Below are 14,277 nucleotides of genomic sequence, written 5' to 3'. Positions count from 1 at the left end.
CTTTATCATTTTTTAGTTTAGCCCTTACAACAACGATTTTTTGGCTTTGCCACTGGGTTTGCCATCCTCAGGTTGGCTAAAGGGGACAGCTCGACCACCCCTTAATTTTATGTTGTTATTATTCTTTTTTTTTTTTAAATAATACGAATGTGACACATATGATACATGTGATACTCGATGATAGGTTTGATGTCGCAGGTTTTTTTTTTTTTTGTTTTTTTTGTTTTTTTTTAATTTTTTTATAAGGCGTAAAAACAGAGTTGCATTAGTACCCATAAAGTTTAGGAAAAATACATTTCACCTCAGGGCATTTAGGGCTAAAATATCACCTGCAATAAAATTAAATGACATAATTTCCATCCAAATTAACATATGGAAAATGTTAACGAATGGTACAAAGTGTTATAGTTTGATAATTTGTAAGTTCAAGCGTTTCTTTTTAAACTTTGGATGTAAAAATGCCAAAATAGTAATATACATACGTACTTTACGGGTGTAAAGTATAATTTTCACTTGAAATTCTCTGTGATCCTGGCAACCACTTATCATGTTATGAGATGGAGAGAATCCTCCTAAATGATGAACTCTCATTCTAACCCAAAATATGATATATCAAGATGAACGTTACAACCACTACTATGCTTCCCATTGAAAAAAAAAAAGAAAAAAAAAAAAGAAAAGAAAAAAATGAGGAGAGAAACTTATGGATTAATTGTTTTCATTGTTGCTGACGACTGAGAGTTGAAGTAAATTGTAATACGCAAGTGATCATAATATGAACGTGTGATGTGCACCTAATCTTCAACCCAATTAAGCTTAAGACCCTTAACCATTGGATACGTTATAAGGTTTAAAGTCTTTCTCTATTTTGTTTTCAATGACTATATGGCTATATAGGCTGAAACTTTAGCACCACTATGGGTCATGAGCTGGTAAATAAGCTTAGCGTCTTTTTGGGATGATTTTTTTTGTCGGTTTTCATGGCTAGTGGTCATCATCGTGGTCAGCGTAGATAGATTTTGAATGGAAAGTCACCTACCATGAACGTAGTTTACAAGACGTGATGATTAAAGACTTCTAGAAGTAGGTTGCAGAGTTAAAAAAGAATATTTAACTAAAATAGAGAAAAAGATAGAGAATTTGATATTTTTTTTTTTTGTTGTTGCTAAAATTGAGATAATATTAGTTGAAAGTTGAGTACCTTTTTTGAACACCTTACAAAGTGTTGGCGGAAGTTGGCCGTTGAAGTTGAAACCCTACTACAATTACTTATTAATTTACTTTGGTGATCGCCCACGCATTTATTCCGTTATCTGATGCTAATGTTAAAGGAATAGAGGGGTATTGGAAGTCATATCATATTTTTTTTATTTTTAAAGAAAAATAAGTAATTTAGAATTCAATAAAAATAAATAAAGAAAATGTATACAGGCAATGTTAAATCATCACTAATTTTAAAAGTTTAAGTTTCTTTTAATAAGTGAGATCCAATATTTAAAATAAGGAAAAATTATATTTTACCCCCCAAAGTTTGGGGTGATTTGCAATTCAACCTCCAAAATTAAGTTTCAATTTTGGCAATCCATCCCCCCAAAATTACAAATTTTTGCAATTTGACTAATTATATCCAAAACTTTCCATATTGCCTATAATTTTTTTATTTTTTATAAAAAATTTTTTTAAAAAAAATCGGGGTGGCTACGGCCACACCTTTGGTCATCTGGTCATTTTTGCACTTCCAAATTTGTTTTTTTTACTTTTTATTTTTTTTTATATATAAAAAATAAAAGTTAGTGGCAATATGAGAATTTTGGAATATTATTGGTCGAATTGCAAAAATTTAGAACTTTGGGAAGTTGGATTGCTAAAATTGAAACTTTGGAGGTCGAATTGTAAATCGCTCCAAACTTTTGTTGGGTAAAATGTAATTTTTCCTTAAAATAAACTCGAAGAGACCCACTTCCAAGATTTGGCTAATTGATCTTTTAAAACATTTTCAGAAATTTCCTGCGATCCTTATCAAGCATATGTATTACGTACTCTGGGAATTAAGGAGAGAAGCCTCCTAAATGATGAACTCCCATTCTAACCCGGCCGAGATATGATGTGAAATTTTACATACTTACAAGCACTATACTATGCTTCCCTTTTTCTTTTTCTTTTGGAAGAATGAAATTTTGATATACAGAAAGAAACACAAGAAGAAAACACTCCAGAAACAAGCTATCTGCAAACACCTAATACAACCAGCTTCCCATTGAATAAAAGAAGAATTAAACGTATGCATTGATTCATTGTCGCTGACGAATGAGAGTAGAGGAATCAAGTTGTAATACGTACGTAATTCATCAAAAAAAAAAAAAAAAAAACAGGTTGTAATAAGTAAGTCATGAGTTTAAGGTTGTCTGCCTGCACGGTGCCACCTACTCTTAAACCCAAGATTAACGGGTTATATATATATTATCAATTATCATTCACCCAGCTAAGCTTAAGACTTAAACCATTGGGTTAGAATATTTAAAGTTATCACTTTAATTGTTTTGTTTTATATTTCATTTCAGGGTGTTGACGCTATTGTGCCGGCGAGGGATCTACACAAAAGTCTTTCTTTCTCTTTGTTTTCAATGACTATTTGACTATATAGCTAGCTAGCTGGTGCCATTGATTTCCACGCGATTGCGATCCCTTCCAACTTGCCCTTACTGATCTCTCTCTCTCCTCCCCTCCCAAGCCGTGGCCATCTCTGTCATGAACATACCTATGTTGCCTCTCTTCCTCTTCCTTCTCCTTCTTCCCACAGCTTATTCAGTTTCTTTCCAAATAACTCGCTTTGATCCCACTGCCACCGACATACTATATTATGGAGATGCAGTTCCTTCTGTTGGAGCCATTGAAATGAATAAAGTTGATTATATAAACCGAGTTGGTTGGGCCGTCTATGCTACGAGGGTGCCTCTCTGGGACTCTCATACGAGAAGACTTGCTGACTTTACTACACATTATTCCTTCACTATTGACACTCAAGGTGCTTCCTCTTATGGCCATGGGCTAGCATTCTTCTTGGCTCCTGTTGGGTTTGAAATCCCGCCGAATTCAGCCGGTGGATTTCTAGGCCTATTCAACACCACAACCAGTGATTCTCCTCAGAACCAAATTCTTCTTGTTGAGTTCGACTCATTCTCGAACCCTGAATGGGATCCTTCATTTGAGCATGTGGGGATTAACAACAACTCAGTTTCTTCTGCGGTTTACACTCCTTGGAATGCCAGCTTGCACAGTGGAGACACAGCTGATGTATGGATCACCTACAATGGTTCTACCAAGAATTTGACTGTCTCTTGGAAGTATCGAAGGACCTCAAATGTTTGGGAGAATACCAGTCTTTTTTATGAAATTGATCTCATGGAAATTCTTCCTAAGTGGGTCACAGTTGGATTCTCAGCTGCTACAGGTATGTATGTAGAGCGACATACAATTCAATCATGGGAATTCAGTTCAAGTTTGGACATTAAGGAAACAAATGGAAAGAATGTGAAAAAGAAGAGATTGGTGGTTGGTCTAACAGTTTCAGTTGGTGTCCTGATAGCAGGGGCAATAATAACGTTTGTAGTATTGTGGACATGGAAGGGAAAGAAGAAGGAAAAAGCAGAGACAGTGAACTTAACCTCGATAAATGACGACCTAGAAAGAGGAGCGGGGCCAAGAAGGTTCTCCTATGACGAGCTTGCTTCAGCTACATACAACTTCTCAAATGAGAGGAAGTTGGGTGAAGGAGGGTTCGGCGCCGTTTACAAAGGGCATTTTATTGATTTAGACATGCCAATTGCTGTGAAGAAAATCTCAAGGGGGTCTAAACAGGGGAAGAAAGAATATATCACCGAAGTGAAAATCATTAGCCGGTTGAGGCACCGAAATCTAGTGCAACTCATAGGATGGTGTCATGACAAAGGTGAGTTCTTACTTGTCTATGAGTATATGCCAAATGGTAGCCTTGATACTCACCTCTTTGGCAAGAGGAATCCTCTCCATTGGGCAGTGAGATACAAGATATCTCTTGGGTTGGGCTCTGCGTTACTTTATCTTCATGAAGAGTGGGAGCAATGTGTGGTTCACCGGGATATCAAATCGAGCAATGTCATGCTAGACTCTAGTTTCGGTGTAAAGCTTGGTGACTTTGGGTTAGCTCGGCTTATGGATCACGAGCTAGGTCCACAAACAACCGGGTTGGTTGGAACTTTAGGATACATGGTTCCAGAATACATAAGTACAGGTAGGGCTAGTAAAGAGTCGGATGTGTATAGCTTTGGGGTGGTTGTCTTAGAAATTACTACTGGAAGAAGGTCAGGTTATCCTATGGAAGAGGATTCTGATGTAGGGTTGGTCCAATGGGTTTGGAATCTTTATGGGAGAGGAGATCTTCTTTTGGCCGTGGATGGGAAGCTACAAAATGATTTTGACGAAAAACAAGTCGAGTGCTTAATGATTGTTGGACTTTGGTGTGCTCATCCTGATCGAAGTCTCAGGCCTTCCATTAGGCAAGCAATTCACGTTCTTAATTTTGATGCAACAATACCAAATCTTCCAACACAGATGCCTGTTCCTTTGTATCATATACCTACCCCATTAGTCAGTTCCGGTGAACCTTTGATAACTACAAGCCTTGAAGATGGTCGTTAAAGAAGTAAATCATTTAGGTTTGTAAGATTTGTGTGTTCGTTCGTATCATATTCCTACAACATCATTATAGTATGAACGCAACCTTGTCGATAAGATTTGTGCGCTAGCTAGTTTATTTCTTGTTTTTGTGAGTTTTCTTATCTTGTTATTTGTATTCAATTTCTTAATGAGATTTGACGTCCTAGCTTTAACTAATTATTGACAAACCCTATTTTATGCATTCAACCCTATTTTATGCATTCAGGTTACATTAGAATACCGACTCATGCAGTACAACAAATAAAGACTCAGTTTGTCTGCTAAGAAAATTGAAGAAAATTTTGAAAAAAACAAAGACATGTAATCGAGTAACATAGAGCTGATGTTTATCCGATTTCTCAGAAATAAAGGAACTTTATCTTAACAAAGTCAATCGGGTTATTAGGTTCAAATGAGTCGAAATTTCGAGTTAATTGAGCCAATAAAATAAATTTTCTTGAAACTCCATGATTTTCTTTTCCTTTCCTATGTTTTCTCAGCAACCAATTTTCAGCCAAGGCCCAATGGGCTTAATAGCTGAGCCCGGCTGGGATAGTCTTCAGCCAGCTGGGCATAAGCCCGTGATCTGCAATTCAAACCTAGGCACAAAGGAAGAAGGATTTTTAAAATATTCAAGGTAATTTTATGATTATTTTTAATAAATTAATTTAGATTTGATCATATCATAATTCATTTGGAAGTCAATGCCTTTCTGTGTTTAGGTCACTTGGTTTGCCAAGCAATGTGGTGCTGATTCATGTGTTTTTTACCTGGCCCTCTTTCTATCTCTCCTTGTCTCTTGCGTTCCTAGCTTCTCATGTGTTGTTATAACATACTGATCTCAAATGATAGGATAGAATAATTTTTCTATTTGAATTATTATTAGTATTGGGACAATAAATGTAAAATTTTTTTTATAAGGCTCACATGCTCGAACTATCATAGCAAATTGTTGGAGATTCGAATCCTACGTAGTGATTGAAAAACTCCTAACAAAAATTAGGATCCTGAAATTACATAACATATGTTACTTAAATTTAAAATATTCTCAAATTTTATAAGGCTCGTACATGCTCGAACTATCATAGCAAATTGTTGGAGATTCGAATACTACGTAGTGATTGAAAAACTCATAACAAAAATTAGGATCCTAAAATTACATGACATATGTTACTTCAATTTAAAATATTCTCAAATTTTATTTTATTTTCATCTTAATTTCATGATGACTTTTACTATTCCTCATCATGTATATTCTTTTTGATCTATTTACCGAGTTATATATAGGCTATTAAAAATAGTTTAACAATAGTCTAAATAGTTTGAAAGAAAACAAACTGTTTGGTAGTCTTGGGCGTCTCTCAATCCCAAAATGTTGTTCAAGAGGTGAGGTTTTTCTCATACTTATAAATTGACCATCAACCCCTTTTACAATCGACATGGGATAACCTCAACGCAAAACAAGTGCATTGGAGTTTAGCATCGAGCATATGCACAAAATCACATTAATATTAGGGACTAGAGATTCAGAGAATATGATACATTTGAGTTTCAATCAATACCTAGAAATTAAGTATTTGAATATATTTATTGAAAGCACATGAACCATGTAATTTTCTTATGCCGGTTTTAAGATCAAGTTATAGTTATGGATCTTAAACCTATTTTTCATTGTTTTTTTTTTTTTTTTTTACATGTTCACACAAGAGGGGGAGGGGGATTCGAACTAGCTAGTGACCTCCGCTTTATTAGGCGTTGTCACAGCCGATTGAGCTACCTCTTGAGAACATTTTTTCATTGTTGTTGACAGATGAGAGTTGATCAAGTAGTAATGACTAAGTCATAATATGATTCAGCATGACCCACGTCATTTCTATTATTTAAGGTTGTCTGCCACCTACTACTCTTGAACCCAAGACTTCCGGGTCATAACATATCATTCACCCAATAACTTAAGCTTTACTTAACCATCATGTTATAATATATAAACTTATCACTATAATTGTTTTGATTTATATTTCATTTCAGCGTGCTGACGCTATTGTGCCGGTGAGGGATCTGCATAAAAGTCTTCCTGTACGTTATTCAAACTTTAGCATATCATCAGGATATAAACTGAAAGTTCAGGTGTAATTTCCATGCAATTATTCTCTCTCTCTCCTCCCCCTCCCAAGCCGTACGTGGCCATCTCTTTGATGGACAAACCTATGTTGCCTCTCTTCTTTTTCTTCCTTCTACTTCCTCCCACAGCTTATTCAGTTTCTTTCCAAATAACTCGCTTTGACCCCACTTCCACCGATATACTATATTATGGAGATGCAATTCCTACTGTTGGAGCCATTGAAATGACCAACAAAATTAACTATGTATGCCGAGTTGGTTGGGCAATCTACGCTAATAGGGTACCGCTCTGGGACCCTGATACGAGAAAGCTCACTGACTTTACCACACATTACTCCTTCCCTATCAGCACCCTAGGCAATCCCGTTTATGGGCATGGGCTAGAATTCTTCTTGGCTCCTGTTGGATTCGAAATCCCGCCTAATTCAGCTGGTGGATTTCTAGGCCTATTCAACACCACAACCAGTGATTCTCCTCGGAACCAAATTGTTCTTGTTGAGTTCGACTCATACGTGAACCCTGAATAGGATCCTTCATTTCAGCATGTGGGGATTAACACCAACTCAATTGCTTCAGCCGATTACACTCCTTGGAATGCCAGCTTGCACAGTGGAGACACTGCTGATGTATGGATCTCCTACAATGCTTCTACCAAGAATTTTAGTGTCTCTTGGAAGTACCGAACAACCTCTAATACTTGGGAGAATACCAGTCTTTTTTATGAAATTGATCTCAGGAATATTCTTCCTGAGTGGGTCACAGTAGGGTTTTCAGCAGGTACAAGTCAATATGGAGAGCGAAATACAATTCAATCATGGGAATTCAGTTCAAATTTAGACATTAAGGAAACAAATGGAAAGAATGTGGAAAAAGAAGAGATTAGTGGTTGGTTCAACAATTTCGGGTGGTGTTTTGATAGCAGGGGCAATTATAACGTTTGTAATATTGTGGACATGGAAGGGAAAGAAGAAGGAAACGGAAGATACAGTGAACTTAACATCGATAAACGACGACCTAGAAAGAGGAGCGGGACCAGGAAGGTTCTCGTATAACGAGCTTGCTTCAGCTACATACAACTTCTCAAATGAGAGGAAGTTGGGTGAAGGATGGTTCGGCGCTGTTTACAAGGGGTATTTAACTGATTTAGACATACCAATCGCTGTGAAGAAAATCTCAAGGGGGTCTAAACAAGGGAAGAAAGAATATATCACCGAAGTGAAGATCATTAGTCGGCTGAGGCACCGAAATCTTGTGCAACTCATAGGATGGTGTCATGATAGAGGCGAGTTCCTACTTGTCTACGAGTTTATGCCGAATGGTAGCCTTGATGCTCCCCTCTTTGGCAAAAGGAGTCCTCTCCCTTGGTTAGTGAGATACAAGATATCTCTTGGGTTGGCCTCTGAGTTGCTTTATCTTCATGAAGAGTGGGAGCAATGTGTGGTGCACCGAGATATTAAATCTAGCAATGTTATGCTAGACTCTAGTTTCGGTGTGAAGCTTGGTGATTTTGGATTAGCTCGGCTTATGGATCACGAGCTCAGTCCCCAGACAACGGGGTTGGCTAGAACATTAGGATATATGGCACCAGAATATATAAGCACTGGTAGGGCTAATAAAGAGTCAGACGTGTATAGTTTTGGGGTGGTTGCATTAGAAATTGCTACCGGAAGAAGGTCAATGGGTTTGGAATCTTTATGGAAAATGATTCCAAACCCATAGTAGAAATTGCTACTATGGAAAATGATTCTGAAATTGGGTTGGTTCAATGGGTTTGGAATCTTTATGGGAAACGAGATCTTCTTTTGACTCTGGATGGGAAGCTGCATATGGATTTCGACGAAAAACAGGTAGAGTGCTTGATGATGGTTGGGCTTTGGTGTGCTCATCCTGATCGAAGTTTCAGGCCATCAATAAGGCAAGCAATTCAAGTTCTTAATTTTGAGGCAACAGTGCCAAATCTTCCTATGAAGATGCCCGTTCCTTTGTATCATATAGTTACACCGTTAGTCAACTCTGGTGAACCTTTGCTAACTACAAGCTTTGAAGATGGTCGTTAAGCAGGTTAACCAACTTGGTTTGTAAGATTTGTGTGTTCCATTGTATCATTTACTTACACAATCATTATGGTGTGAACGATCCTTGTTGATAAGATTTGTGTGCTAGTTTATTTCTTATTTTTCTGAGCTATCTTTCTTATCTTCTTGTGTGACATACACAAATGAATGTAGTCCTTTTCTGCTTCTCTGTGTATATATATAAAGTGCTTTCAGATAAAAGCTTAAGAACTTTAATGTACTGTAGTTTTCAAGAAATTAAAGCTACAAAAAAGGGTCAGTTGAAAGCTACTAAACTTCTTCTTCTTTTTTTCCTGTTCGTTCGACAGCGTGTTTTCATTTCACATTTCTTTTTCTTTATTTATTTTTATTTTTTTTTAAAAAAATCATTCATTCATTCATTCTTTTTTCTTTATTCTTTTGATTTCTTTTAATTACAAAATTATAATTGATTTCTTGAGAACAAGTTCTATGAATTAAATAATTTTGTGATAAATAACATTTTGCTCATACCGGCCAGCTAGCTATTTGATGTTGTCTCTGCAATTTTCGTCTCTACACTTAAATGCCAATATCTATGATGTCCATTATGTTGGGCAGTTGGAACCAGATGCATAAATGGTCCAAATACACAATTTGAACAATGAAGCAAAAAGATATGGTTTCATAATTAATCATAGCAATGTGGTTGATTTAGCATCCAATTCTGTGTCATTCCATCACTAATTTGACATCCACATCCTGCAATATGCAAGAATAACTAATTCCAAGTTTTCACGGTTTTGACAGTACTTTTTCACACATTACTGACATAATTTTATATTCAAGTATTAGTTTCTTGCAGCATATGTGCTAATTAATGCAATTAGTAATTTCTTGCAGTATAGTACTAATGCATTTAGTACAATTCTTGAATATAATTCTGGTTGATATTGCAAAAGCATCAAGAGGTTGTTTGGAAGATGTATAACAGGTAACAATTAGCAGGTGTTTATGACTTTGCAAGTGTAATCAATAGGCAGCTGCTCATATCCTTGGCTGAGGTGAAGATTAAGTTAATACAACTAGATAAATCAATCATGATGACACTATGATTATTAAAAATTTATCTTTAATTTGGACTAGATAAAGCTTGAAGTACAAACTTTATCTTTGGACTTGAGGGAAGCATGAGATGGACATTTCAAGATAAAGTGAGTATAATTCTTGGACAAACCATATCTTTGAACAAACTAAATCAAAATTTATCTATTTTTTTTTTTTTTTTTGTAAGTATATATAATTTTAATGAAAAAAAGAAACAAACAGATCTGCAAAAAGCAACTCCCCAACTCAAAACGTTAAAGGGGGACCGAGCATAAGCTACACACAAGTCTTTCAGAAGGACAAAGGCTAAATAACTAAAAAGTACCTTGGAAAACCTTCACAACCTAGTTAAATCTCCTCCCCCCCCCCCTCCAAAAGAGAAATGCTAGGCTTACAAAATATTTTTTTAAAAAAACTTATTACAAAGTAATGTGACATAACATGATTGAAATTCTCAAAATTTGAATTCATCTCATTTTCAATCATGTTGTGTCACATCACTTTGTAAAAGGTTTTTTTTTTTTTGTAAAATATTTTGTAAGCCTAGCATTCCTCCCCTCCAAATACCTCATACTCAATGGGAAGAACATCTTCATTTTAAGTAAAATTGAAAGGATCTATTTTACTATCAAGATTTTGTTTTGTTGCATTTAACGGTGTACATGATGTTATGTTATTTTAAATTTTAAATGAAGTAACAACATATTTGTCATATGACAACATATAGACCATTAGATATGTGAAATCTAATGGCCGGATGTATGTATATGACCAACGTTTATGCATATGATGAACTTACACGTACAAAACAGTTTTGGCAGGTCACTAATGCAAAGTCAAGTACTCAAGACTTGGTAGGATTTTGTTATTAGGTATCTCACTGTCGCAAATCTCCAGTGATCATGCAAACAATATCTTCAAATAAAGCTCCAAGTTATTGTGGAAAATTTGCGAGAAGGATTGAAGGGAGAGCTTAATGTGAGCATACCTTGGCGTCTGATGCTGGATTCTGCAGTTGCTGATGTTCCTCCTTTGATTTGTGATATCTCTCAGTTACTGCTTTCATGCTGGTGAAAGTAATTAGAATAATCAGATTTTGCAGTGTTGTTACTGATCATGCTGTAATATGCATGTGTGAAAATCTAGAGCAGCCATGCATGAGACACCCCTTCATAATGGAAGAAAACATCCATGTTTGGTGTAAATTAAGATAATTATGTTTTACTGACAATCTTAAGGTGAGACATGGCCTAGATTCTCTCTCTCTCTAAATTTCCACATCCACAGGTTGAATCCTTAACCTCCTCCTTGTATTACTCAGCTAGAAGATGGTAAAGTTATTTCTATGAATTTTAGAGTAAATCTCAATAGGCCAGTTCAAAATGGATGGACTTTCAAACTTTCACTTTGGGTAGGTGTCTGAATTGAGGAAGTAATTAATTTAGGTTGTTTGAATTGCAATATATTTTATTTTTTCTGTTTTACTTTTCTAAGACTGCTTTCGGCTATGTTGTTGCATGCTTACCTGCACATGGTCCCTCCATTTAGCTTATTAATGATTTAAATATTCTAGGTATCATACATTAAACTATAATGTTATCGTTTGGAGCCTTTGAATTGGGACAAAAGCTAGCTTAAGCCACTAATGGTGCATGACACATGATACACAATTAGGATGTATCAGAGTATGTATGGAAACTTGTTAATTTATTAAAAAAAATTGAATCAACCTAATATTAGACCATAGGTTATTCTATCAAAATTGCAAAAGCTGGCTATGAAAGCTATTGGTGCATTGTAGGCCACAATGACATGCCAAATTTTTCGGCTGCTTAATTCATAATTTTATTAGTTTTTCATGAAAAAGAGAACTTTTCTATAATTGGCAGAAGCTAGCTCGTGAATGAAGAAGGTTTTTCGATTGTAAATAAAATGGATTAATTCAAACATATATAGCTTTATTATGAGCTGCTGTGATAATGTATGCTACCTAACACACACTATGATTGTGTACCCATAAGGATAATGATCACTTTTGCATTCAAAATACAGATCAGATAATTAAATGATAAAACAAATGTTATCTATGCATGCAAGTGATCATCATTATCCTTATCATGTATGCACCTCGATCTCAATAAAGACATCCAAACCACTAATATTAATTACTAGAGGCAATAAATTAATATATCCAAACCATTTACATTATTAGAAGCATCAGTACTATGTAATTGTACTAGGTTTTAGAATCAGAATCATCCAAATTTATCATGGCCATCCTATTACAATGGCAAAAAGTTAACTTTTGGATACATCAAATACGAAACTAAAGAAATGTCTTGCTAAATCACGGGATACTCTTAGTTTAAGCTGATAGAAAATGATGAATTCGTTTAATTAATATTCTCACACTCTCTTCTCACGTGTGAATTTAAACTCTTCATCAATAATTAAGTGAGATTCAATATGTTGATTATTTAATTGAAATGAAAAGATAAGCTATAGAGTTAAGGTTCAAACTCAAAATCTCTACGCTGATATCATATTACAATAATTGATAATTTAACAGGTTTTTTGTAGAATGATTTATACTTTTCTTTAGAGTGATCAATTCAACAAGTACTTCTTAAGATTGTGGTATGCTATTTCTTCTAGAGTACTTGTAGAATAATTGGAGTATACACTAGGAGTACGTGAGTTACTAAATCCCATATTAGGTAGTAATCACAACAGTAAATTTTATATATAACTTAATAAAAAAGTTTTAAAAGAAAATTTGAAACCAAAGGAGGCCATGGCTCCCCTTGGTCTATATATATGTAATTCCATCCCAATATATATATTTTTGGGGCCAAACTTATAAGTTTAAACATCTGAATTAGGGTTGTGTTACAACATATTATATCAAAGTCTCACTTGGAGATTCCTTATATGTTTATATAGTGGGGGACACACACATGAGGTTAATAATGTGTGATATATCATGGGAGTCAAGTTCTCTCTCTCTCTTTCTCTCTCTCTCTCTCTCTCTATATATATATATATATATATATATATATTGACAAAACAAAAAATAAAAAATAAAAAAGGGAAGAAAAATGAAAGAAAGAAAGAGCTGAAACAATCTGAGTTGAGCTACATCGATCTCATGTGGTCATTGGATGGGGTTCCTGATCTTCAAAGCCATTTAATACAAAAAAAAAAAAAAAAGGGAAAAAAGGAAAAATGTAATGAAAGAAAAAAGTTGAAAAGATATCTAAAGATATCTAACATTTGTTTTAGCAGCTTCCTCAAACCTTCAACCTAAAAAAAATGAATTTTATTTTATTTTTTCAAAAGATGGAATGTAATAATGATCTAAGCTAAGATACATGTGGTTAAAACTTAAAACTACCCATAAATTGAGCTTAAATTAATCATGGTCATATCTTACAAATAGCTTTCATGGTCATATCTTACAAATAGCTTTCTTTGTTTTGATTATTCTCATTGGTTCCATACTAGCACCTTAATTAATTAAAAATGCAAGTATCTCGATTTTTATATATTATCATATCGTTATCCTTTCATCAAAACATTCATACGAGTAAACAAATTTCCTTTTAATTTATATATGTTTCATATTGGTTCATAACTACTTCTCTGCTTTATCCATGTTACTCTATTTGTTCGAGAGAAAATGTTTGGGGTACTATAATTTTTATTACAATGATCTTCTACAAATTGACTCGGCAGTCCATGTGGCAGTGTCACATTAGCTACAATCGAATTTAATTATTTAGTTACTAGCATTGTTAGTGTCACATACGTTATTACATTAGTTTGTAAGGGATTTATAGTAAAAGTTTTAGTATCCTTAACAACACTTTTGTTTGAGTAATACTCTTTGTTTTTTTTTTAATCTCACATTCATTCTAAGAATTGATCCAAGATGATGAAAATTAACATTTTTTTTTTTAAAGTACTACTTTCATTCAACTGATCACTCCCTTGTTTTTGCTCCTAGTTATACCAAAAATGCATTTTATTTTGTCTTAATAATGCATAACTTTGGAATCTATTGAGGTTAATGTTGGTGAGGCTATTGCAGCTCTCTTAGTAGCTAATCTAGTTTTTTTCTTTGGGTGCTGACAAGCTTCTTCTAGAGGGAGACTCACTTGTTGCTATTATGGCTCTCAAAAAGCCAAATTTGATTAAAGATAGAAGGATTGATCCTATAATTAGAGACACCCTCCTTACCCTTTCTCATATTCCAGTATGAGATGTTGCAAAGGTTCATAAACAAGAAAATTCAACGACTCACTTGGTGGCTAAAGCCAAT

At 34.8% G+C, this 14,277-nt stretch overlaps 1 protein-coding gene and 1 pseudogene across 1 annotated transcript; both read left to right on the top strand.

Moving 5' to 3' along the window:
• The first annotated feature begins 2,760 nt into the window (after window positions 1-2,760).
• Window positions 2,761-4,677, top strand: LOC132172535 (L-type lectin-domain containing receptor kinase IX.1-like). Its single transcript, XM_059584048.1, has one exon. The coding sequence runs from the start codon at window positions 2,761-2,763 to the stop codon at window positions 4,675-4,677; it is 1,917 nt and encodes a 638-aa protein (XP_059440031.1).
• A 2,225-nt stretch (window positions 4,678-6,902) lies between these two features.
• LOC132172366 (L-type lectin-domain containing receptor kinase IX.1-like) lies at window positions 6,903-8,873 on the top strand (annotated as a pseudogene).
• Window positions 8,874-14,277: the final 5,404 nt, after the last annotated feature.

This window comes from Corylus avellana, chromosome ca2 (genome assembly GCF_901000735.1).
Source record: "Corylus avellana chromosome ca2, CavTom2PMs-1.0".
NCBI classification, from domain to species: domain Eukaryota; kingdom Viridiplantae; phylum Streptophyta; class Magnoliopsida; order Fagales; family Betulaceae; genus Corylus; species Corylus avellana.
The sequence above is the reverse complement of the archived record's forward strand: the minus strand, read 5'-3'. Positions and strand labels throughout refer to the sequence as shown.